The 27,352-nt window shown below is 32.9% G+C and overlaps 1 protein-coding gene and 1 long non-coding RNA gene across 2 annotated transcripts; one reads left to right on the top strand and one right to left on the bottom strand.

The window, feature by feature from the left end:
* Positions 1–4,683: 4,683 nt before the first annotated feature.
* On the top strand, positions 4,684–7,370 carry LOC127729251 (uncharacterized). The gene is made up of 2 exons (XR_007994563.1): positions 4,684–6,294; positions 6,456–7,370. It is a non-coding gene; the product is annotated as an uncharacterized LOC127729251 (long non-coding RNA).
* A 5,452-nt stretch (positions 7,371–12,822) lies between these two features.
* On the bottom strand, positions 12,823–25,722 carry LOC127729240 (paired box protein Pax-6-like). Its single transcript, XM_052236982.1, has 6 exons — positions 25,567–25,722; positions 25,162–25,260; positions 15,387–15,545; positions 14,808–15,020; positions 13,380–13,567; positions 12,823–13,221 (listed from the first exon to the last, which is right to left on the bottom strand). The coding sequence occupies exons 2-6, from the start codon at positions 25,250–25,252 to the stop codon at positions 12,928–12,930; spliced, it is 945 nt and encodes a 314-aa protein (XP_052092942.1). The 5' UTR covers positions 25,253–25,260; positions 25,567–25,722; the 3' UTR covers positions 12,823–12,927.
* Between the last annotated feature and the right edge of the window lie 1,630 nt (positions 25,723–27,352).

A 27,352-nucleotide genomic window follows, 5' to 3' on the forward strand; every position in this document is an offset into this window, starting at 1 on the left:
ATTTTCCATCATTATTTAGATGTACCGCGTCTTTATCAAAGTATTTAGTCTTCTGCCACTCATCTTTATGTTGCTAAGTTCTCTATAAATCTTCTTTTTTCCATCATAAGTTGTTTCTTTCATGCTTCTTGTTTTTAGTCTGACGATGTTGGAGCCTATCACTACAGAATGATGAAACTGTGACCATTTTTAATACTCCACTTTATCACTTTACACCTACTGTAATTACTTTTTATTACCTGTCAATAGCAGTCATATAGACAATTCTCAGAAATATACACTTCTACAGACAAAACTAGTTAACTAATTTATATATGAATATATATTTTCTTTAACTGTTTAATTTAAACTAATTAATTTAAACTAACACTTTATAACCATATATAATTACACCAGGTACGAAACGTCTCAGTTACAAATCAACGTTGTTGCAAATCGACCAGGTACGAAACGACCAGGTTACGAAACGACTAGCATTCAAAATATTACATGGTTTAATCTTTGGTATTTTATTTGAAAGAGAAACAGCAATGATAAGAATGTACATGTAGCATATTTAAACATATGGACATATGTGTCCCTCCCGCACAGCCAGTGTGGACACATGTCTGGCAGAAAGAGGGTTAACGTCCATCATCAAATTTAAATGCATATCCTGGACTAAAACATGTAAATGTTATATGAATATATAGACGAAATTGTATTGACCAACAAGATGAGCCTGATTTTTTATTGTTTTAGTTCACAAAGTAGCAGTTCGCATTAAGACATGTCACCCTACCTGGACGCATTATTCTGACTCCCAGCTGACAAGTGTTTGCTCTTACTCCTTAATGCTGTGTGCTAGGGAGTCTCATCAAATACCAATCTGAAAGTCTGGTTAGACCCGGCTGGGGTTTGAACCAATGACCTCCCGCATTCGAGGAGGGGAACACGCTACCACAAGACCAACGGGGGTTATAATTATCAGGGTGTTATCACAGTAAATAGAAATATAATTATAAATATACATGTAATTTACATTTGTATTCAAATTTGTCTGACATCACTTAAAGTCAAAGAAGATTTCGTAAAATTTTGCGTCACAATTTAAATCGTCTGACATCATAATTAAAAGTGATTGTTGCATGACGCCAGAACGTTATTTGGAGACAGATCTAGGGTTATTTGAAGCAAATTCAGTTTAATACCCAAAAGTTTAAATATGTCTATTATTACTTTGTTATTTAACCCTTTGACCACAACATTTTTCAGAACAAACGTTGTGTATTACACCATGTACACAGAATTTCACTTTTACACTGTGCAGATTTCAGAAATCCTCTTTAAACTGCATTTTCTGACGTTGTATCTAGTACTGTAATTGAAGAGTTGCCACTGTCAATTGGTGATTTTACAGTCGCAAAGGCAGTTTTCCAGGCGAAATGGATCAGACTGCTGCAGAGTCATTAAAATGGATATTTGCGACTGTCAAATCATGATTGACAACTGCAACTCTTCAACTACAGTACTGTTATTCCTATTCTAATGCATCACAAAAAAGAAAAAGTACATTAGACTTTGTAAAAATGTATAAATATATTACATGTAACATAAAATTAAATTCCGCGAAACAACCATGAATGATTTCGGCATATTAGTGTCATGGCAAAACATGACGTCATACAAATGAAAACGCTCAAACCGACGATTATTTGTATGATTCAGATTTGAATAAAATTTCATTGAAATGGCTTTTTTGAGGAAGGTTATTTAAGAAATGATTCATGACATCTGTAAACTTGTGTTCATTAAACCATGGGTTGGGCATTTATATTCGAATAATTTATCCCGAGGGAAAGAGAGGGGTAAAATACAAATATAAATGCTCAGCCCATGGTTAAATGAAAACAAGTCTACGGCTGCCATGAATTATTTGGATGTTAATAGGACAAATACGGTTATTTTGTCAACCTTGAAAGCCCTATACACACCATTCCATTTTCCCCCCTCCATACAATAATATAAGTTTATTATTCAATCTTAAATTTTAAAAAATTTCACCTAAAAATGATCTTTTATCTAATTTCATTACATTCTGAAGTGTTATATGACGTCACCTTGTTTAGTTGCCAAAGTTGTTTTCCCGGGATTTTCGTTTCATGAAATTTTACACTGAAATCATAACTGAAATGTCAAATGGACTGATTGGTTTATTTTGCATTAGAATAGAGATAACTGTGTTGTATTTGAAGCTTGGTCCACTTAAAATGTGGGTTTGACTGTCTCAAATTGAGTTCACTTGGTTGTATAAATAAGGTGGGCGTTAAGCGGAACAGCCAATTTTGTGTATTAATGGGTTTGTGTTAAAAGTAGATATACTGTGATTATACTGGTTGACAATATATCAGTCGTCATATTAGAATTTTAATTTTCGATTATATTGAACATTTATGGATTCCAGTAATTCAAAATGGTGGTCCAAGGCATGTCAATTGTGGATTTGATGGTAAATTTTTACCAATGAAAAAAGTTCTTACATAAAGTTTGCATTAAAATATGATGTTATATCTTTATTTGTTTGAATTTCAAGAATCCTAGAATATATGTTATAGTTTGTTTTCAAGTAGTAATTTAGTTAGAAACTATCTTTTAATTTGTTTTGAAAACATTTTTGCTATATTCTAAAAAGGTCCCTAGCATGGTAAAGGGGTTAAATCTTCTATTTGGCAGGTTGAACTATACCTTTATATAAAAAACAAAGATAATCGGTCAATGCTTTAAAAATTTAGTACTGTTAATTCAGAAATTATTGCGTGCATTTATTATTGCAATTTATGAAGAATAATGCGAGATTAATTATTGCGATTTTAAGAAATTCTGCATACAGATATCAGAATGCGAGTTCTTATCATTGCTATATATACTAACGTTTTACCCAGTCGCACTTTTCGCATTAATAAAAACCTCGCAATAATTTCTGAATTTACAGTATAAGAAATCACTGTCTTCGTAGAAACTGAAAGACGTGAAATAAAATATTATTCTTTAGGAAAACTAGAACCATTACCCAGATGTAAACAACTTTGTCAGTTTTGTAATTTAAACCAAGTACATGTAGAGGACAAGATACATTTTTTACTCCATTGTCCAAATATAACCAAAAGAAGAACTTTATTATCACAGATTAATAACCCATTTCCCAATATCAAGTTTCTCAGTACTACAAACCTGTTTTTATGGGTATTGATAAATAAAGACAAAATGTTATTTCTCAAATGTGTGAATTTTTATATTTTAAAATTTAATTTTGCTGAAAGAAAAAAACAGCAAATTTGATATACATGATATATGTAAATATCCTCTGCTTGGTAAAAGTTCCAATTATTATATAGAGTTGTCTCTCTTTATTCATCAAGCTAGACCTCTCTTTCATACCAATGTTTTATGCATGTTTTATTGTGCTGTACGTAATTAAAATAAATCAAAGTGAGCTAAGTGAAAAAGAGTTGTATGAAAGTGTGAATGAACATGTCAAAATTTGGGAAAGGGACAGTCATTTTCACAAGCTTTGTTTACAAAATACTGGGAGACTACATGTATTTGTTAAAGGGTAAAAATGTTGAAATTTATTAGTTAAATGCTCTATCTTTACTGGGATTAATGTCCAGTTAAACTCATCAGAACTTGGGAATCACTCCCCTTTCTTAACAATATCAGTGTTATGTGGCCTTTTGTTTTTTCTTTTGGCCATCATCATCAGTGGTACCAGTGTTGTCTGTTTATTTATGTACATTTGTTTATTTATGTACATTTTTGGTTGCTCTTTGGTCTTTCCTCCCCCTTTTTCTGCCAAATAATTTGACTGGGTCAATTGATAATTCTATCTAGTTAAAACTAATAATTACTATATGTTGTGTTGTTGATTTACTATATATACCTTTACTGATGACCTATTACATGTATGTATATAGGATATAGTTTCTAACTTCTACCTTGTTTGGTGTCTGGTGGAAAGTTGTTTTATTGGCAATCACACCACATCTTATTTTATACAAATAGGAGAAATGTAATAAATGAAAATAAATCTAGTTTTGTCATGGAAAACATATATAAATACTTTTGTCTCTTTTACAGGAAAGTGGTGATATATAACAGATTTTGGTAAAGAAAGTTAAGAAACATGAAATGGTAAATGCCATGGTATGTTCCATGAAGAGAAGATATTTTAATATTATCAAAATGTTATAATCACCTTACCGTAAAAGAGTGAGGAAATTTAAATCACCACAAAATGCTGTTTACATTGAATGAGATTGTTCAGTGGCTTGGAATGACTGCGTTTGAAATATGGACCCATCTTGTGACCTTGCTGGTGTTTTCTGTGATGGCCGTGTTGAAGTATGAGAATGTGATATCTTTGTCCTGGTGGTCAGTGTTCACACCTTTATACATAGCAGACGGACTTAACTGTTATTTCTGTATCATCGTGTTTATACGCATGGTTAAAGAAACAGAACTGCGTGCGGCAGTTATAAGATTTTTGTCTTCTATGTTGTATTTGACATTATTGTTCGTATTTAAAATTTTATTGTGTCAGAAGCTGAGTCGGACAAGGATTATATCTACTTCAGAATCAATGGCACCAGTTTTCATTTTGCTTCAGCTTGTGATGATCAGAGCTTGTCAGACATCTAACTAAAGAATAAAATGTTCATAGTCAGACATCAAATGTATGAGTACATGTATGTACATGTACAAAAAATGTAGTCGTGCAAAGCCTCTTTGTCATTGTGATGAATTACATGTACCCAATATACAACTATTTAAAGATCTTTTTATGATTTAGGCCATATGAGCTTTTTTTAATTAAATTTTGTAAAAGGCATTTACCTTTATAAAGTTTCAAATTAAGTTTTCTTTTCTGTATACACACTTGCCAATTTGGATCAAATTTGATAGAATTATTTTTTATACAATGTTAAATATCAAAATCTTATCCAATTGATATATACCCAAGCTGACCTTTTTATAGGCCCGTTTACGGGACGTATTATGGTTTACCGTTGTCTGTCCGTCCATCTGTCTGTCCATCTGTCCGTCGTCAACATGTCAGACAATAACTCAAAAACTCTTTCACCAATTTGCATGAAACTTTGTTGAATTGTTTATATCTATTGACGTGAGGTCTCTTTCGATTTTTATAAATTTTGGATTTTATATTTCCGAGTTATAATATAGGTTTTATTCATTAAAAAAGGGGGATTTTCCAGTTTTGGACAATAACTCCAAAATGCTTTGAACAGTTTTCATGAGACTTTTGTGAATTGTTTATATCTATTGATGTGAGCTCCCTTTTGATTTTTATAAATTTTAGATTTTACGTTTCCGAGTTGTGGGGTTTTGTTCATTAAAAAAGGGGGATTTTCCAGTTTTCGGACAATAACTTCAAAATGCTTTGAACAGTTTTCATGAAACTTTGTTGAATTGTTTATGTCTATTGATGTGAGCTCCCTTTTGATTTATATAAATTTTAGATTTTACGTTTCCGAGTTGTTGGGGTATTATTCATTAAAAAAGCGTGATTTTCCAGTTTTCGGACAATTACTCAAAAATGCTTTGAACAGTTTTCATGAAACTTTGTTGAATTGTGTATGTCTATTGATGTGAGCTCCCTTTCGATTTTTATAAATTTTAGATTTTACGTTTCTGAGTTGTGGTGTTTTATTCATTAAAAAAGGGGGATTTTCCAGTTTTAGGACAATTACTCAAAAATCATTTGAGCAGTTTTCATGAAACTTTGGTGACTGGCTTATATCTATTGAAAAAGTGACGGGCGTATCATGTGCTCATGGCACAGCTGTTTATTAATATTTTGGCCACTATGAATAAGAATAAGACTTGTTTTTATACAGTCCTATATTGGTATGACGTTGTCGTCGTCGTCCGAAGACACAATAACTTTAGTTTAAGTGAATGGATCTCTATGAAATTTTACCAATACCACAAAAGAAAGGTTGGGATTGATTTTGGGGGTTATGGTACCAATAGTTAAGGAATTAGGGGCCAAAAAGGGGCAAAAAATAAACATTTTTGTAACTTCCAGACAATAACTTGTGTGTTAGTGTATGGATCTCTCTGACATTGTATCACAAGGTTCGATTAATTCCATATCACAAAATGAATGATGGGACTGATTTTGGGGGTAATTACCTGAACATTTTAGGAATTAGGGGCAAAAAAGAAGCATTTTTCTAGTTTCATGACAATAACTTGTGTGTAAGTGTATGGATCTTTCTGAAATTGTACTACAAGGTTTCATATCACAAAGGGAAAGCTGGAATTGAGTTTGGGGGTAATTGCCCAAAAAGTTTAGGAATAAGGGGCCAAAAAGGGGCCACAAATAAGCATTTTTCTAGTTTCCAGACAACAACTTGTGTTCAAGTGCATGGATCTTTATGAAATTGTACTACAAGGTTCCATATCACAAAGGGAAAGCTGGGTTTGAGTTTGGGGGTTATTGCCCTAAACATTTAGGAATTTGGGGCCAAAAAGTGTCCAAAAAACAAGCATTTTTACAGTTTCCAGACAATAACTTGTGTTCAAGTGTATGGATCTCTCTGAAAATGTACTGCAAGGTACCATACCACAAAGGGAAGGCTGGGATTGAGTTTGGGGTGATGAATCATAAGGGGGTTCAAAAAATTGGGGGGGGGGGATTTTTTTTCCTTTTTTTTTTTTCTTTAAAATTTTCCATTTTAAGTTGGTTATTTTTGATTTATATATAAAAGCAAATAATAATGATATGGTTTGATTTCATCAAAAATTGAAATATTGGGGTTCTTTGATATGCTGAATCTAACAGTGTATTTAGCTTCTAAATTTTTGGTCCCGTTTTCAAATTGGTCTACATTAAGGTCCAAAGGGTCCAAAATTAAACTTGGTTTGATTTTAACAAAAATTGAATTCTTGGGGTTCTTTGATATGCTGAATCTAACTGTGTATGTATTTGAGATTTTGGATATTAGACCATAATAGGTAAAATAAAAAAATTTTAAGTTCTTAGACCACATTCATTCTGTGTCAGAAACCTATGCTGTGTCAAATATTTAATCACAATCCAAATTCAGAGCTGAATCAAGCTTGAATGTTGTGTCCATACTTGCCCCAACTGTTCAGGGTTCGACCTCTGCGGTCGTATCAAGCTGCGCCCAGCGGAGCATTTTATTCTGAAATTGCAAAGATTTTTTTAACAACCATATCCAGAATGCAAGTTTTCCATGGACTTCAGTGGGAATTTAAGTTCATAACTCTTTCTCTACCAAAAAAGACCAACCACAATGTTGAATATATATTTATATTTGATTTTTCTAGTAAAATATCCAATAGCTTGTAAGTTGACTGACATATAGAACATAAAGTTTAAACTGCAGGGCAAGGAAGCTGATGTTTATCATGTTTATGTAAAATATACATGTACAATGTATGATATATATCATAATAATTCTTATTTATGACAGTGATAGTCCAATGGCTATCAACATTTGCTATTTTTATAAAATAAGAAGATGTGGTATGCTTGCCGATGAGACAACTTTCCACCAAAGACCAACAGACATAGAGGCTAACAACTAGTATAGGTCACCATAGGGCCTCAACAATGAGAAAAAAACCCATACCGCATAGTAATCTATAAAAGGCCCCGAAATGAAAAATATAAAACGATTCAAACAAGAAAACCAACAACCTGATTTATGTACAAAACACTAAACGAAAAACAAAACTGATATACAGCCATAAACAACAACCACTGAATTACAGGCTCCCGACTTTGGACAGTCACATACAGAATGTGGTGGTGTTAAACATTTTTGATGGTGCCATCGTCCCTCTTACCTGGGATAGTGGTGTCACAGTACAACATAAGAACAAACAATTAAAATCAGTTGAAAAGGGCTTAACTCATTAGATCGATACAAAGAAGAGAAAAACCCTAACAAAAACACAAAGTACAGATCTGAGAGTACTCACAGTTACTTGAAGCTAGTTCAAAGCCTATAACAGCTAATAAAAAATCATGTGTCTAGGACTAAAGTATCAATCCAACATCCAATGGATCAGATTGATACGAGGCACAAAAAAAAATCCTAACAAAAACACAAAAGATACAAAGTACAGATCTGAGATTACTTTCAGTTACATATACATGTAGCTAGTTCAAAGCCAAAAAACAATTTAACTAATCTTGTTGACTGACTTTTTTTCCATTCAACAAATGCCTAATGAGGTTCTCAGTTTTGACAAACTATGAACCCATGATCCTAATGGTGCCAGTGTATATCCCTGTTACACCTCACTATTCATACACATTTCCAGAAATGTACTTTTAACAATTACGTTGCAGGTGAGTGTGTGTATGTTTTTATTTTATTGTATTTATTGATGATTTGGGGAAGTTAACTCTCTGGTAGTAAGACTTGTCACTGTTAGGCTTGGAAACAGGGGTAGGCAAATGGTCACATTAATATGTGCAGGTACAGTGTATTTTATGTCAGTTCTTAACACAATTTCTCATGGTGATGCTTTTAGAATAGAGGGATAAACGAAACATACATGCTGCAGTTACGATTCATTCATGTCATGAATACCAAAAACACAGTTTATATCATTTGTGTAACAATGTCTTTTGATAATTGATATGAATTAGTAAAATTAAGTTTTAAGGATAAATTCATATGAATATTCTTTTTCATATTTAACAATGTATATTTAAGATGGTGTTCACCATCCTTGTTACATTTGTGCATGATTTGATTTATATGTACACGATATTTACTAAGAAAAAAACTGTTTGTATATCGTACTCAAAGGGTCCTATGTTTTACTGTGTTCCACTTTGATAGCCATCTTGGAATTCAGATAGACACCATTAACTCAAAATAACGATACATGTAGACTTTGTAGTGTCTATTGTTAAAGATTAGTTAAAATGTTTGAGCATATTCTAAGAAGAAACTCGAACATTTTAACGGGCCAACCTTGAAGACAAATATAAAAGAAAAATAGGTAGAAGATACCAAGGGATTGTGGCTACAATGGCCAGAGTCCACTTATCGTTGCAATAATAGTGCTTGTAATTTCCTGTGGCCCGCCCGACTTAGTTTTCCGTTTTCACGCAAAATAATTTGACTTTCACGTGTCACGCTTAAAAAAAATCGGCCAATCCCGCGTCACGGTTAGACCCCAATGAGACCCACTACAACAAGTGGAACATATTCGTGGTCATCTGTGACACAAACTATTCCATAACGGTCAACCAAATCTTGCTTGGTCTGTAGAACTTTTAAAGGGTTGATTTTAAATTTGCCATTTGGAACCATTGGTTTAATAGCTTCCTTGGAAGCAGCAACCCTTTATCAAGGAAATCATAATAGGAAGCCCTTGAATATAATATCAACATGTATATAATTCATTTGCATTCACTGCCAGAATGTTCCTGCACAGAAATAAAAAAATCAGAATGGGAAAATTTGAAATTATCTCTTTTGTTGTAAAGTTTAGTTCTCAACCGACTCTAATTGTCAATATCTAGATGTAAGTTAAGTAAATTTTATTTTATTTTAAGATATGAAATAGACTGTATCTGTGGTAACATGTATACCAAGTTCATGAGATGAATGCCATCAACACAGTCATCATATATAATTTTGATTATTCAATGAAAGGATGTCTAAATAGTGGAACATGAAGTTAATAATTTCTGCCAGCTTCTTTTCATTTTTGCTGAGCTCATATATGAAGTCTTTCTTATAAGTGAAAAGGAATAAGTTGGCACGAAGATCATCACAGTTGGTTCCCATGGGAATGCCCAATGTATGTAGAAAAAAGTAAAAATAACAAAATTATCGAACTCCGGTAACCCCCCACCCTTTTTTTGACGATCAATGCATTTGAATGGGGACATATAGTTGGAACCCCCTTTATCCTGGGTTGTGGAACCCCCCTTTTAAAAATGGAAAACAACTCATATTCCTGAAAATCACACCCTCCATACGCAATAAATATGCTGTCAATGAAAAACAAGCATCTTGATGATGTGCATAGAAGGAAAGAACGTCTGGTTTCCATTGGTTTTAGATGCCTATTTGATCGAAAAAAACAGTAGTATATAAATAACACATAGCTTATGATATTATAGGTATACTTTAAAACACAGTTCAAAATCTCACCTTACCTATGGTTTTACTATTAGTTCATACATTGTTAATTAATGAATTCCTATAATCAAAGACATACATTATGTATCTGCTATAATAAAGACGATTTAAAATTGAGAATGGAAATGGGGAATGTGTCAAAGAGACAACAACCAGACCAAAGAACAGAAAACAGTCCAAGGCCACCAATGGATCTTCAACACAGCGAGAAAATCCGCTGGCCCCTAAACAAACATGTGTACTAGTTCAGAGAACTCCGAAACATATGAATGAACCAAAATTTAAAAAAACGTACAAGACTAACAAAGACCAGAGGCTCCTGACTTGAGACAGGAGCAAAAATGCGGCGGGGTTAAACATGTTTTGTGAGATCTCAACCCTCCCCCTATACCTTTAGCCAATGTAGAATAAACAAACGCACAGCAATACGCACAGTAAAACTCAGTTTAAAAGAAGTCCGATGTCAGAATAGGTAACAGAAGAAACTAAGCAAAATGACAATGATACATAAATTCACAAAAGACTACTAGGAGCTACTGACATGTCAGCTCCAGACCTCAATTAAACTGATTGAAAGATATGTCTTTATCATATGAAAATCAAGCACAATCCTTCCTGTACTCCAGTTAGGGGTTTAGTATCATACCATCATAAAATATACAAGAAGAGCATAACCCGTATCAAGCCAAACACCTGGTTTTAGAATAAATGTGTTTATTTCCGATGCAAAGACGCTATGAGTGAATCAATATTAATTCCAAAAATGCCATCTTTAATGATCTAACAGTATCTTAACTATATCCCTTCTGAATAAGTCTGTTTAACGGTTTGGTTAGCTTTTGAGGTGAATGATGACATTTTTGTGCTTTGTATAGAATATTACCACAAAAGATTGGATGTAAAATACCTGAACGTATAAGATGGCTGCACGTTGATTTATTTTTACGAATGATGTCCTTGTACCGATGATAAAATTTTAGTAAATGTTTTGACAAGTTTGTGATATCGAAAACCCTGTTGTAATAATTTTTCAGTGATACAGAGATTTCTTTCGTTAAAATCAATTACGTTGTTACATACACGAGCGAAACGAACACGTTGAGATATAAAAACACCATAAGATGGTGACAAGGGAACGTCACCATCTAAAAATGGATAATTAACAATATGATATGAAAATTCATCCCTTTTTTATCGTAAATTTTGGTATTAAACTTCCTGTTAAAGATATAGATATCAAGATCCAGGAAAGGGCAGTGTTCATTGTAAGTATTACCTTTATTTAAAGTCAGTTCAGCAGGATAAATCTCTTTTGTGTACATACTGAAGTCGTCATTATTGAGAGCCAATATATCATCCAAATATCTAAAAGGGTTATTAAATTTGTGTATCAGATGTTGTTTCGATGGGTCTTTGCTGATTTTAGTCATAAGTTGTAACTCGTAACAATACAAAAACAGGTCCGCAATAAGTGGTGCACAAGTCCCCATTGTAATTCCGATAACTTGACTGTATAGGACCTTTATCAATATCTTGTCAGATCAGGAATATGAGCTATATACCTTATATGACACTGGCAATATTAAAACCAAATTCAAAATGATCAAACCGAAATCAAACGAAAACATGAGATGGACTTGTGTATAATCACGAAAAGTAAGCAGTAACTGCATTTCATTAAGCGCTTAGCGTTTTACTCATGTCAAGTCGGGGGAAATGCATTTCATGGGAAGTGGATTAAATACAGCTTATGCTATTTTGGTTATAACTTTCCTGAAACAATCAACGAAGTCACGATGAAGACCATCGAACTTATTAACAGATGCAACCAACCTGGTAAATAACTCATGTCTCAGGTTTAATGCTTTAAAAAACTTTTAATACAAACTTTCAGGCTACAATTATTTTGCTTCTTGTACATTTCAATATTGTGTACTTCCATACATTATATAATGGTCTATAGGGGTACAGCAACTTTTAACCAAAACATATTCACTCCTACGTATTTAAGAAGCTTTAGACGGTGGATGTATTAGCACATAGTCATGATCTATTTGGGTCGTTGACTGACTCCAATCACATAGTTCATTGAAAATAGTGAAAGATCTATTTTGGCCGTTGACGGACTCCAATCACATAGTTCATTGGAAATAGTGAAAGGTTATGTTTGCTTTTAAAATGATGTTATGCAGTCATTTGCCAGTTCATTACCTGTATAGGATTGACCAGTATTGTTCAGGATGTTATACTGTCATAGGCCAGTTCATTACCTGTATAGTATTGACCAGTATTGTTCATGATGATATGCTGGCATTGCCTAGTTCATTAATTGTATAGTACTAGTGTCATTGCCCAGTTCAGTATTTGTTTAGTATTGACCAGTATTGTTCATGATGTAATGCTGGCAGTAAATGGATATATGCGATCAGCAAATCAAAATTATCTCCTTTATGATGCAATTGAAAGAAAACAGTGCTAAATCATACATTTTAAGTCACACTTATTGCTCGCATAAGTTTAGACCACCATGTAATTATGGAATTGATGCCAATAAAATAAAAATGTTACAAACAATTGAAATACTATGTTGCAAAACAATGAATAATTGATGTGATATACACATGAATATATAATATAAATTTATTGTAAATGGACTTTACAAGAAACAGTTGATGAAGTGTTTGATGTACTAAAGTAAAGCTGAAAAACAAGATACATATTAATATGTGTTTTAGACGTCAACTTCAACATCAGAGTCTTCGTCTATTTCATCTGACGCATTTTCTATGTCAGCATTTTCCTGGTTATCACGTATTTCTCTTTCGTTTTTTTCCGCAGTATCTTTCAAATCATCTTTTATCGTATTATTGTTAATCGTTGGCGATAATGTGACGTCATCATGAGTATGGTTCATTTTACATGCAGCATTTGAACAGTAGCGGTTTATCAGTGCTAAAGATGATGTCTGCAAAAATCCAAGTCTTTGAGTCCTTCTGTGTTTTGCTCTCCTGTTTGAAAACCATACCTGGAAAGCAATGAAAATGTATACATATAGGCTACATTAAGCAAAATAGTTAAGGAAGCCACATGCATAAAAACATCAGATCAGGTATTATTTTCAATGTGATAGCTAACTTAGGGAGAATAAAAATGAAGATTTGAGATTTAAATCTCAATACTTACTTGTACCCTTGCCTCAGAGAGCCCAGTATTAGTGGCTAGCTCTTCTCTTGTATTAACTCCAGGATATTGGGTTTGTACGAATGCTTTCTCCAGAGCTTCAAGTTGTAGGGCAGTAAATGTTGTACGGTTTCTCCTCATTCTTGTGTTACAAACCGGAATTCTAGGTTTCTCTGTATTGTCTGTTGTATCTATCAGGATACAATGATTGTTATTATTAGAAGTATTAAGTGGGATGATTTGAAAATCGACAAAAAATAGAAATGCAACTTTTTCTTTTCGACTCAGATAAAAAAAACTTTCATTATTTACCCGGAAAACGACAAAAGAAACTTTGCTGCATATTGGTAATTAAAATCTGGAAAAGCATGCATCGATTTTTGGAATGTTCCTTAAAATTGATTGTTGCTTTTTTACATGTACGATCGTCTCGATTTATTCGTATTATTTGAGTGTATATGCACGAATAACATTCCTGTTGATTTACCTGGTGGACATAGTTTCATAAGTGTAATTCTTCGCTGCATATCATTCTCTTTTGGTATATTTTATTTTTAGTTTCTCTAGTCTAGCTTTGTACATATCTGTAGAATTGGGATGTTACTGCGACACATACAGTCAGTAAAAAAATAAATTCAAACTCAATCTAGACAACAGTTCAAATCTCATAAATCGAGTAAGGAGACAAATCAAGGCAACAAACAAAAAATGAGAGAATTCCACGAACTGAGCGAGACCTCATGGAAAATGCTGTAAAAAAGCTGCCATATCTTCAAGTGGGTATTTTTTTTCAATTCATATTGTTGATCAAGTGTACATTCATCTTTATACGCTCTATTTGTATCTGGCATACGTTCATTGGTTTGATCATTCATTTTATAAATCGTATTATATTTTTTTACATAGATAAAACCTATTTAGTTTCAATAAGTGTTATGTTGCAGTCTTTTGTCTATTAAAATATATCAAGAACCCTTTATGAATTCGTCATGTACAAATATTAGTATTAGCAAATACGATCATACAAGTAATTAAAAAATGGTACTAGGAAACAAAAGAAGAGCTCTTACATAAATTCATTTAATACTTGCACGTGCATTAGCTTTTAAGTTGTGGACGAACCTGAAAAGTACATTTGTAAGCTCAAAGCGCACAAATAGTTTAAAAAGAGGGGATATAAAGGAAGCAAAAAACATAGTTCGAAGAAAGACGTACAACACTCAAAGAAAAGATTACCTGACTAACAACGATCAGTTAAACACTACACAGAGAACTTAGAGATTGATAAACTCGAACCACAGTAAAGGTTTCCAATGAATGATGTCATTGGCTAGTGTATTGGTGACACTGACTACACAGCTAGAATACATATTGTTAAATAGATATCGTTGTATGACTTGAGTGGAATATATTTGTGTAACGGATACTTACCCTCCTTAGGCGCTAAACGGGGAAGTGTAGCTGTGGGTTTTAGCACAACAGGCCTTGGAATGATTGACGAATTCCAGAGATGTTGAAATGGTATTTGGTAGCTAGGGAAAGTCAGAAATCTGGTATAATCAAAAGCAGCCTTTTCTGCCGCACGGTTACGGAGAATTCTGTTAATAGAGCTTACACTAGGCACATTATGCGGAGAACAAAATCCTGTCAATCAAAATACTCAGGTAAAATATCATTGTTATCAAAAATTCTATGTTGAATACTTTTCTCTATATGAAAGGAAAACAATGTGAATGGTTGAACTATTTATTCTAATATGTTTTATCCTTGCTTTAAAATATAGATATAATAGTACTATCCTTCAGCTTAGATTATTTTATCATAACGTCTACCTACCATTTATTTATATACCATCAATATAGCAAACATGCAAAAAATGAATTTTAAATGTTTAGGTTTGACCTTGATGAAACTAAATCCAGGAAAGCGCTTCGGACGCACGAAATTAATAAAGCGTTATTTTCATTTACTAGATAAAGCCTAAATGACTTTCTTTGTAAACTGGTGTACCTTCTGTTAATAGTTTTTCCTTTATTTCCCATGCAAACATTGTTGGGTGTTCCATTTTGTATCTTTCAATCCTGGCTATAACCATAGGTGTCGCCACTTTTGGTTTGCTTCCACCTATTACATTTTTCTTCAGCTGTCCTAGTGGGTCGAAAAAGTTATCTACATGTGTAAAATAAATATATACTTATTATACAATGTATACGTAGTATAGTAAACAATGAAACCGTGTAATGGGGAAAATGAACTTCATATAAGGAACACTATTTTTGATTAAAAAAAAAGGATGTTCAATTTATTTTTCATTTTTACCACCATTATATGTAATCTTGACCAAACAAATAGAGTATCATAAATTTCATTTCTTATTTATATTTTAAATACATTTATTATTCATGAGTCCTACATGCACTCATTTCAACACTAAACCTGCAAAGCTATTGTAAAATAGAAGAAACGAATCAAAATGACCATTGTATAATTCATACGTCGAAGTAGAACTGGCAAATGTTTTGAAAATTAATATACAGACACTCTTTAACTTTTTTCAAAGAATTTGTGTGTGTTTTAAAAAATTGGAAACAACACGTTTAATAATTCCATGCGTCCGAAGCGCTTTTCTGGATTTACCTTCCTCAGGAACGCTCAATGCCAAACATTTGAAAACCGAGGGATGTATAAGTACCGAAACAGTTGAAGAGCTATATGACAAAAATACCTAAAACAAATAGCCAAATTCATCTAAGGTCAACTTTGCCTGAGGGAGTTGAAACCTTAGTTTCTTTATGATTTCAAAATTTATAAACGGACAAATTTAGAAATGTTTGTTATAAATCATGTCAGTACCGAAGTACTGACTACTGAGCTGACGATACCCTCGGGGACTGATAGTCCACCAGCAGAGGTATCGACCCAGTGATGTAAAAAATTGGAAACAACACGTTTAATAATTCCATGCGTCCGAAGCGCTTTTCTGGATTTACCTTCATCAGGAACGCTCAATGCCAAACATTTGAAAACCGAGGGATGAATAAGTACCGAAACAGTTGAAGAGCTATATGACAAAAATACCTTAAACAAATAGCCAAATTCATCTAAGGTCAACTTTGCCTGAGGGAGTTGAAACCTTAGTTTCTTTATGATTTCAAAATTTATAAACGGACAAATTTAGAAAAGTTTGTTATAAATCATGTCAGTACCGAAGTACTGACTACTGAGCTGACGATACCCTCGGGGACTGATAGTCCACCAGCAGAGGTATCGACCCAGTGATGTAAAAAATTGGAAACAACACGTTAAATAATTCCATGCGTCTGAAGCGCTTTTCTGGATTTACCTTCATCAGGAACGCTCAATGCCAAACATTTGAAAACCGAGGGATGTATAAGTACCGAAACAGTTGAAGAGCTATATGACAAAAATACCTAAAACAAATAGCCAAATTCATCTAAGGTCAAATTTGCCTGTGGGAGTTGAAACCTTAGATTCTTTATAATTTCAAAATTTATAAACGGACAAATTTAGAAATGTTTGTTATAAATCATGTCAGTACCGAAGTACTGACTACTGAGCTGACGATACCCTCGGGGACTGATAGTCCACCAGCAGAGGTATCGACCCAGTGATGTAAAAAATTTGAAACAACACGTTTAATAATTCCATGCGTCCGAAGCGCTTTTCTGGATTTACCTTCATCATGAACGCTCAATGCCAAACATTTGAAAACCGAGGGATGTATAAGTATCGAAACAGTTGAAGAGCTATATGACAAAAATACCTAAAATAAATAGCCAAATTCATATAAGGTCAACTTTGCCTGAGGGAGTTGAAACCTTAGTTTCTTTATGATTTCAAAATTTATAAACGGACAAATTTAGAAAAGTTTGTTATAAATCATGTCAGTACCGAAGTACTGACTACTGAGCTGACGATACCCTCGGGGACTGATAGTCCACCAGCAGAGGTATCGACCAGTGATGTAAAATATTGGAAACAACACGTTTAATAATTCCATGCGTCCGAAGCGCTTTTCTGGATTTACCTTCATGAGGAACGCTCAATGCCAAACATTTGAAAACCGAGGGATGTATAAGTACCGAAACAGTTGAAGAGCTATATGACAAAAATACCTAAAACAAATAACCAAATTCATCTAAGGTCAACTTTGCCTGAGGGAGTTGAAACCTTAGTTTCTTTATGATTTCAAAATTTATAAACGGACAAATTTAGAAAAGTTTGTTATAAATCATGTCAGTACCGAAGTACTGACTACTGAGCTGACGATACCCTCGGGGACTGATAGTCCACCAGCAGAGGTATCGACCCAGTGATGTAAAAAATTGGAAACAACACGTTAAATAATTCCATGCGTCTGAAGCGCTTTTCTGGATTTACCTTCATCAGGAACGCTCAATGCCAAACATTTGAAAACCGAGGGATGTATAAGTACCGAAACAGTTGAAGAGCTATATGACAAAAATACCTAAAACAAATAGCCAAATTCATCTAAGGTCAAATTTGCCTGTGGGAGTTGAAACCTTAGATTCTTTATAATTTCAAAATTTATAAACGGACAAATTTAGAAATGTTTGTTATAAATCATGTCAGTACCGAAGTACTGACTACTGAGCTGACGATACCCTCGGGGACTGATAGTCCACCAGCAGAGGTATCGACCCAGTGATGTAAAAAATTTGAAACAACACGTTTAATAATTCCATGCGTCCGAAGCGCTTTTCTGGATTTACCTTCATCATGAACGCTCAATGCCAAACATTTGAAAACCGAGGGATGTATAAGTATCGAAACAGTTGAAGAGCTATATGACAAAAATACCTAAAATAAATAGCCAAATTCATATAAGGTCAACTTTGCCTGAGGGAGTTGAAACCTTAGTTTCTTTATGATTTCAAAATTTATAAACGGACAAATTTAGAAAAGTTTGTTATAAATCATGTCAGTACCGAAGTACTGACTACTGAGCTGACGATACCCTCGGGGACTGATAGTCCACCAGCAGAGGTATCGACCAGTGATGTAAAATATTGGAAACAACACGTTTAATAATTCCATGCGTCCGAAGCGCTTTTCTGGATTTACCTTCATGAGGAACGCTCAATGCCAAACATTTGAAAACCGAGGGATGTATAAGTACCGAAACAGTTGAAGAGCTATATGACAAAAATACCTAAAACAAATAACCAAATTCATCTAAGGTCAACTTTGCCTGAGGGAGTTGAAACCTTAGTTTCTTTATGATTTCAAAATTTATAAACGGACAAATTTAGAAAAGTTTGTTATAAATCATGTCAGTACCGAAGTACTGACTACTGAGCTGACGATACCCTCGGGGACTGATAGTCCACCAGCAGAGGTATCGACCCAGTGATGTAAAAAATTGGAAACAACACGTTTAATAATTCCATGCGTCCGAAGCGCTTTTCTGGATTTACCTTCATCAGGAACGCTCAATGCCAAACATTTGAAAACCGAGGGATGTATAAGTACCGAAACAGTTGAAGAGCTATATGACAAAAATACCTAAAACAAATAGCCAAATTCATCTAAGGTCAAATTTGCCTGTGGGAGTTGAAACCTTAGATTCTTTATAATTTCAAAATTTATAAACGGACAAATTTAGAAATATTTGTTATAAATCATGTCAGTACCGAAGTACTGACTACTGAGCTGACGATATCCTCGGGGACTGATAGTCCACCAGCAGAGGTATCGACCCAGTGATGTAAAAAATTGGAAACAACACGTTTAATAATTCCATGCGTCCTAAGCGCTTTTCTGGATTTACCTTCATCATGAACGCCCAATGCCAAACATTTGAAAACCGAGGGATGTATAAGTACCGAAACAGTTGAAGAGCTATATGACAAAAATACCTAAAACAAATAGCCAAATTCATCTAAGGTCAAATATCCCTGTGGGAGTTGAAACCTTAAATTCTTTATAATTTCAAAATTTATAAACGGACAAATTTAGAAATGTTTGTTATAAATCATGTCAGTACCGAAGTACTGACTACTGAGCTGACGATATCCTCGGGGACTGATAGTCCACCAGCAGAGGTATCGACCCAGTGATGTAAAAAATTGGAAACAACACGTTTAATAATTCCATGCGTCCTAAGCGCTTTTCTGGATTTACCTTCATCATGAACGCCCAATGCCAAACATTTGAAAACCGAGGGATGTATAAGTACCGAAACAGTTGAAGAGCTATATGACAAAAATACCTAAAACAAATAGCCAAATTCATCTAAGGTCAACTTTGCCTGAGGGAGTTGAAATCTTAGTTTCTTGATAATTTCAAAATTTATAAACGGACAAATTTAGAAAAGTTTGTTATAAATCATGTCAGTACATTTAGGTCTGCTTCCTCTATTGACATTGTCCTCGATATTGACACGGATGGACGACTTCAAACTAGAATCTATGATTTAAACTTTTCAGTTGTCAAATAGAAAATTAATTGTCGAAATATGCTTCACCAGCCGAAAATCCAGTACATTCGTTATGTCATGAAATAATGGATATCGGTTTATTGAAATTTGCTGTTATACAATTTGTGAAACCATTTTGATTTAAGAATGTATTTCCCTGATGTTTATTTTTTTCTGTAAGTGGTCAAATTAGTTTAAAAGTAAATTCATGTGAAGGTTTAAATATAAATAAGAAACTGTTTTTTTTTTTTAATTTTCCGTTTTCATCGTTCCTGATGAAGGTTAACCTAGAAAAGCGTTGTAGAAGCACAAAATCTGTAAAAAGTAAATAACAAAAATAACGAACTCCAAGGAAAATTCAAAACGGAAAGTCCCTTATCAAATGAGAAAATCAAAAGCTCAAACACATCAAACGAATGGAAAACTGTCATATTCCTGACTTAGTCTAGGCATTTCCTTATGTAGAAAATGGTGGATTAAACCTGGTTTTATTGCTAGCTAAACCTCTCACTTGTATGACAGTCGCATAAAATTCCATTATATTGACAACAATGTGTGAACAAAACAAACAGATATGATAGGTAAAAATGTCAAAAATTGGGGTACAGCAGTCAACATTGTGTTATGATCTTATGTCACTATAAAAACAAACAACTATGTCAACAAAGAAAAACAAAATGGCATATAGACACTCTATAGACAAAACAAAACATCTTAGCAAAAATGAAAGACAAGAATACAAAAAATGACCATAGCACAATAACACAATGGCGGTATGTATAAATACCTAGCCACGCCAGATGGACTAAACAGTAAAGGTTAATAATATACAAAGACAAATAAAAAGAACACTGAAACAGGTACCGCTTCTCTTGGACTGAAAGTACACTATGGTTTTATCAGTGCAGTAGTTAGTGCTTCGCCACTGACATAGTTTATAACTTTTTGTTTTTAGTCTAAAATGTTTCGTTTATGAAATTAGATATAAGTCAAAGACTAGGGTTCCAACTCCTTCAAGGAATGTTGACCTTAGATTGGTTTTGTCTATTATATTAAGGTCAATCATTAGTGTTAATGTTCCCTATGAAGGTAAATCCAGCAAAGCGGTTCTGGTTCACCAGATTAATAAAGTGTTATTTCTTTTTTCAATGGATTCAGTCTAACTTTGTGTTATCATTTTTTTCGTGTATACTTTTATCTAAATATTTATTATATAGTACATCTAAATCCGGCAAAATTTAATAGGACCATTCGCAGAAAAACACTTGAGTGAAGGAGGTGAGAATACGTATCATAAATCAAAATGTATTACTACTGCCAAAATGTATAGGACTTGGTGACATGAAACCTTAAAATTATGTTTAACTATAGGCCAATCATAAAAGGATTTCCAAGACAGTATCGAAAAACTGTAGACTTTTTCGTCAGCATTTTCCAAAAGGTAAGTAAACCCTATTTCGTGTATATGTAAACTTATATATGATATTTATTATATACTAGTATAAAGGGAATTATTTTTTGGAAAATATGATTATGATCAGATACTGTTCATTTAGGAAGCAGTTAAAAGGCAGATTTCTTTTTTATGAATGACCTTTTCAAACTTTTGTTTAATAACAAAAAAAATTGAAAAAAAGAAACAATCCTTGTTTTATATTCTAAAGTTGAATTAGTATGTTCACGTAATATTGAAATATACACAAAATCAATGAACAAATCAAATAGATATCTAATCCGAAAATAGAATACAATTCACGTACTGAATACTGGATGGTCTATCACGCAAATGAGCAATTAGGACTTTTTTGATTAGACGATCACAGATCATTTACAAAATAAAAATTGTGAAAAAGTTCTTCATTCTTAATTTCATTTACTCTTAGCCCTTCGTGTGTGTGTGTTTTATTTTTAAGTCTTACGATGTTTGTGTAATTGCATCAAAATCCAATTTCAAAATGTCCATTTTTGTACATATCTCCAAGAACCTAACAATCTAATATACGTCCTTAATACCTCAAATACTTCTGTACCAAACACATTTGTTTTTGAAGATGAGATAAACAAATATAGTTTGTTTCTATTAGAAATTAAGGGGCTGCAACATTGATTTAAAAAAAAGTCGTTCTTTCTGTATAGAATAGTAAAAATATATAGCCATGATTAAAGTCGAGAAAAAAAATGTGTCATCCCCTTCAAAAAACATAAACGAAAGGTCGGGTGCATAAGGAATAAATCTTAACATATCCCTAACCAAACCTATTTGATGAAAGCCTTACTTTTTATTCAATGTGTAATATTTATATAATTGAGACGGCCAAAAGGAAGCATCAATCAATCAATTACATAATCTGATGTCCGATATGGTATAGCTATAAGGCAATCATAATGTACCACTGGACATTAAGCAATCAAACTTTTTTTACCGGTTAAGGCATTAGTGGCCACAGCTATATTTAACATAATTGTTTTGTTTTGAATGTTCTTATACTTCGCATTTCACTTGGCATTTCAACTGTTTTGAATCGATCGAGCAGAACTAATAAGTCTTATGATACTACATTATAAGCCTGGTATCTTAGATGAGTTTTACACTTAAGTCGATGCCACCCTGGTGAATGTTTCGTTCCCGAAGGTATCACCCTAGAAGTCAGCCATGAAATGTTGATACAAATTTACTATTTATTAAATGTAGAACAATTAGAAACACTAATAGTTTTTTTTACCCTAATGCATATATGGCTTTCGCCGTAGTTGAACAACTTTTGGGGTTTTTTTTAGTTTTTTTTTAATGCTTTCCGCTTCGGATTCCATTTGAGCTTCCAACTGGCTGAATTCAAGCACCACTGATGGGGTCTCGTGAAGATCATTTTATAGCTTGGTATCTTTTTTATGGTACGGATTTTACACTGCCATAGGACCCATATTTAATCTTTTGTAGACCTAATATCATTTCCAGTTTCCTCATGTTTCATGCTATGACCCTTAGTAAATGATATGAATTTTGAATCGAGTCACGAGCGATACATGTTTAACATTGGATACTTGCATTGCCGATGCACCTCAAGGTTTCGTTTTGAAAATTAAGAAAATAAAGAAGTATCAGAATTTAGGAAGCTCTATTTTATAGTGATTAAGATTATAACACAATGTTGACTGCTGTACTCCAATTTTTAACATTTTTACCTATTATGTCTGTTTGTTATTCTCACACATTGTTGTCAATATGATGGAATTCTATGCAACTGTCATACAAGTGAGAGGTTTAGCTAGCTATATAACCAGGCTTAATCCATCATTTTCTACATAAAGAAATGCACTGTACCAAGTCATGAATATGATAGTTGTTTTCCATTCGTTTGATGTGTTTTAGCTTATGATTTTGAAATTTGATAAGGGAATTTTCAATTTGAATTTTCTTTAGAGTTCGGTATTTTTTAGTTATTTTACTTTTTGAAACTTCTTAAAACTAAGTTCACTCTTTAAAAAGAAACAGAATTTCAATGACTTTTCTGAATTCACATTCACCAAAAACCAAACGCTTGAAAATACAGAGAATATAAATACATGGGGATAATGAAATGTTAAGATATTGGAAAAGAATAAAACTTTGCTTACAGAAGACTAAAAAATTACTGATGTTTTATATTTGTAAATTTGAAAATAAATCTTTATTCGAAAAACTAAAGATTTTCTATCCAAGGAATAGATAACCCTAGCTGTATTTCTGCGTCTGGCGCACAAAATTATAAACCTTGTATCTTTGATAAGGGTTTTTTTTCACAATCACTGGGCCGAAGCCATTGCTGGTAAAGTTTTCTTCCTGATGGTATCACAAGCCCAGTAGTCAGCATTTCTGTTTTGACATGCATTATCATTGATAAATTAACTTTTTACATAACATTGAATAGTTCGAAAAATAAGGATGTTCTACCCCATGAATAGATTACCTTAGCTGTATTTAATAAAACCGTTCGGAAATTTTATCGTCAAGGCTCTTCAACTTCCCACTTTTTGGGTCTTTTAACTTTTTTTATTCGAGTGTTACTTATGAGCCTTTTTAGACGAAACGTGCGTCTGCTGTACAAATTTATAAGCCTGATAGCGATGATGACGACAACTTACAAAATTCCAAATAAATTTGTCGTGAAGCTGATTATATGTTTGTGTGAATTAAAGCAATTACTGTATAACACAAATTTTGGGGATAAAAAATAAAGAATGATTAGAATCAGACGTAGTTGTTGAGTTACTGAATGAAGAATTTATTGATGCCTAAATTGATTCAGTCGGGAGATTTCAGTCTTCCTGGATGGACTTTTTTTCCGTTTATACGCACAAGCCCGATAATGCATGTACAATGTAATCTATTAAGAAAATACTACTATAAATTCAGAAATTGATGCGTTCATTTAATATTGCGATTTTCGAAGAATGGACAAAAATGCGAGATTAACTATTTCGATTTCAGGAAAATCTTCATACGGATATATGCGTCAGATATCAAAATGCGAGTTCTTATTATTGCGATACTCACCCAGTCGCAATATTCGCATTAATAAAAACCTCGCAATAATTTCTGAATTTACAGTATTAGACATATCATATGCAAATTGCGTACATCGGATCCAACATTATATTTCCTATTCAAAACAGTAGATGTCTAATATTCCTAGGTATGAAGGTATTTTCAACTCTTTCGAAATATGACTGGCGATGAAATGAATTTTCAATTTCTATGTAACCAAACTTATATAGTTCGACCACGCAACAAACACATTCAAATTTAATACAGAATCAACCCATCAGTACATAATATGTATGTCCTATCATCGTTATCACCAACTATCAATAGACATTACTTTATAAAGGAATTCAAATAAACCGTTACCATGTACATGTTTATCGTCACTTCATTTATTCAAACAGTATAAGTGCTATGTTGTCTATATTTTGTATTACTCTAATGTATATCAGTATTGTATTGGTGTATAACTATAGTCAACTGATATACAAGTGGTATGTTAAGCTAGGTATAAAACCAAGTTAAACAAACCATTTTCTTCGAAATATGTCGGTACCAAGTATGGAATATGACAGTTCTTTTCCTGTGGTTCTGTTGGTTGATACAGTCAAGCGTTTGGTTTTTTTTTCAGTTTTTAAAGACTTCCCCTTTTTAAATTTACCTTGGAGTTCGATATTTTTGTTATTACCTTTTTTTTTTGTATATTTGTGTTATACTGTTCTTGTGTATCTACATCATACATTATGTTCTTCTGTTATAAAATTTAATGCGAAAATGAGTTTTTCCAATTAAGAAAATACTACCGTAAGCTGTGTTGAATTTTAGTCCTGCGGAATTTATCCCATTCAAAGTTTGGTGTCTGTTTGACAAATGCTGAGGCGACATGTTTGCCATCTTTTGATCTAGAAGTTTCAAAATATATCTTTTTGTTATTTATAATGAACGAGAAATGTAAAGCACTGTTTGGGTAGTTGGGTAATAAAATCTAAGTAAAATAAAATAAAGCGGTAATAAAAAGTTCAACTGCATTATTAAAGTTGCCTAATTTCAACTAACTAAATAAAAAATAATTAGAAATTATACACATTTTTAAAGTATTTTCTTATTTCTTTTATATTATGTTAATTACATTACGTCTACAGTTTTCATTTAAAAAGAAAAATAAATAAAAAGATAAATAAATAATAAAAAAAGCTCGCTTTACTTACCAACACTTCTACTGACTTAATTATTAGTGAATTTTTGATAAATTGTTTTTCATATTAATCAATGGCAGACGACACCTGTTGTTCTATGAGCACGCGAATTGATTTTATCTCCAAATAACGGTAAATTTTAAGTTGTTTCTACTGTTTACGGTGCTCCCTTGATTTGCTGGGAGCAAATCGTTTAAATTGGATATTTGTAAGCAATAGTTTATGCAGATTATTTGATTTCATATCACTTTCATCTGATTGTAACATATTGAAAATGTAATTATATTATGAATAACAATATTTTGATTATATCAAATTATGATAATATTTTTCCCAACTTGGAAATAGAAAATTCATGACTGTTTTTTAAATATTTTTTTAGAGGAAGATTATCTAACTATATAAGACGAGCAGTTTTATCTTTCTGTCATTTAATAATCGTGTTTTTTGTGTGTAGTTGTCATAGATTTTCCTAAAAAGATCAACTGCAAGGCTTACAACTCCAATGAGCTGATGTCAATTCTGATTTGGCAATTATTTCATTTGATATAACAGAAACAAATCTTCTACTTAGCAGAATCCTTCCATTGAATTATTAATTCGGTATTTGTTTTGTAGTTATTGACACAGGTTTAAAGATATATAGGGAGCCATACTGAATCCGTTCTCTGAACCATAAATTCTTTTAAATGCATGCCAAATTAAAAAAAACTATGCAAATGCGAAAACGGTTAGCTTAGCTAAGCTTCATTTGATTGTACAGTGAGTTCTGGCGAATATATTCTTTTTATTATTTCCCATAGTTTCAAATACATAAATCACTTATCTATGTAACGGCCATGATGGATGGTGGTACGAATTGTCGAGATGGTAGCTAATTATCATGAAAACAGTGGAAACTTAGTCTATAATGAGTCGCAGGTTTTAGGGGGGGGGGGGTAGGTTCTAATAAACTTTGTTTTTTGCTTTTTTATATCAACAAAATCGGTCGCTTTGTTAAAATACTGGATCCAACATTGGAAACTACATATTACACATAAACATACACGAAACTGAACATTTAAATAGAACCACAACGATTTAGTTCTGCTCACACACTGTTATATACGAGAGACCACTTAAATGATATGTGATACAGTTCGGACTAGAGGTGTATTCCTAACGTCTACACCCATTTGCGGGGCTTCCGTGGCCTAGCCGTTACAATCAGGCATCGAACATGTAAAATACCAAAATCATTGAGTTTATGATTTTCTCTATCACTCGAAATAACATGTAAAAATCCACAATTTTACCCGTCTTCACGCCATAAATGTTGAAAACTCATATAATAAAACTCATCATAGATGATAAAACCCAACCAATGTTAGACAATAAATTCCACAATAGTTTTCTCGCTACTTTGAAGTATTCAAAACGTGTTTACCTAGAACTTTTTTTGTGGAAAACATTAAGATTTGCTTAAAAATATCTAAACATCCAAAACGTCACGAATATCGCGAGTAACGTCTGTATATTTTGAAGCAAAATGTAAATGTGTAATGAGAAATTATTTTATTTATATACAGTTCTTGAAACTGCGACTTCGGAACAATAGAAAAGCTACCCTCCATGTGATTAGGGTTCAAAGTCAATATTTATTTACCAAAGTATTACTAACAAAACTTATAGAAATTTTAAACATTTGTGTAAAACTTAATTTGAATGTATGTACAAAGGCATATTTTCTTACGTTCAATATTTACCAATTTATTTTCGACTTATGAGTATGAATGTCCCTTTGGTATCTTTCGCCTCT

Source organism: Mytilus californianus, unplaced genomic scaffold (assembly GCF_021869535.1).
Source record: "Mytilus californianus isolate M0D057914Y unplaced genomic scaffold, xbMytCali1.0.p SCAF_2, whole genome shotgun sequence".
NCBI lineage: Eukaryota > Metazoa > Mollusca > Bivalvia > Mytilida > Mytilidae > Mytilus > Mytilus californianus.

Bases quoted from the DNA above. Each gene is read 5' to 3' on its own strand.
- LOC127729240 (XM_052236982.1), bottom strand. From the start codon at position 25,252: ATGGCAAACATGTCGCCTCAGCATTTGTCAAACAGACACCAAACTTTG. The intron at 15,546-25,161 runs GTAGTATTTTCT...TTACACATGTAG, and splicing joins AAAATTCAACACAGCTTACG to ATAACTTTTTCGACCCACTA. The intron at 13,568-14,807 runs GTAAGTATCCGT...GTATCCTGATAG, and splicing joins CCGTTTAGCGCCTAAGGAGG to ATACAACAGACAATACAGAG.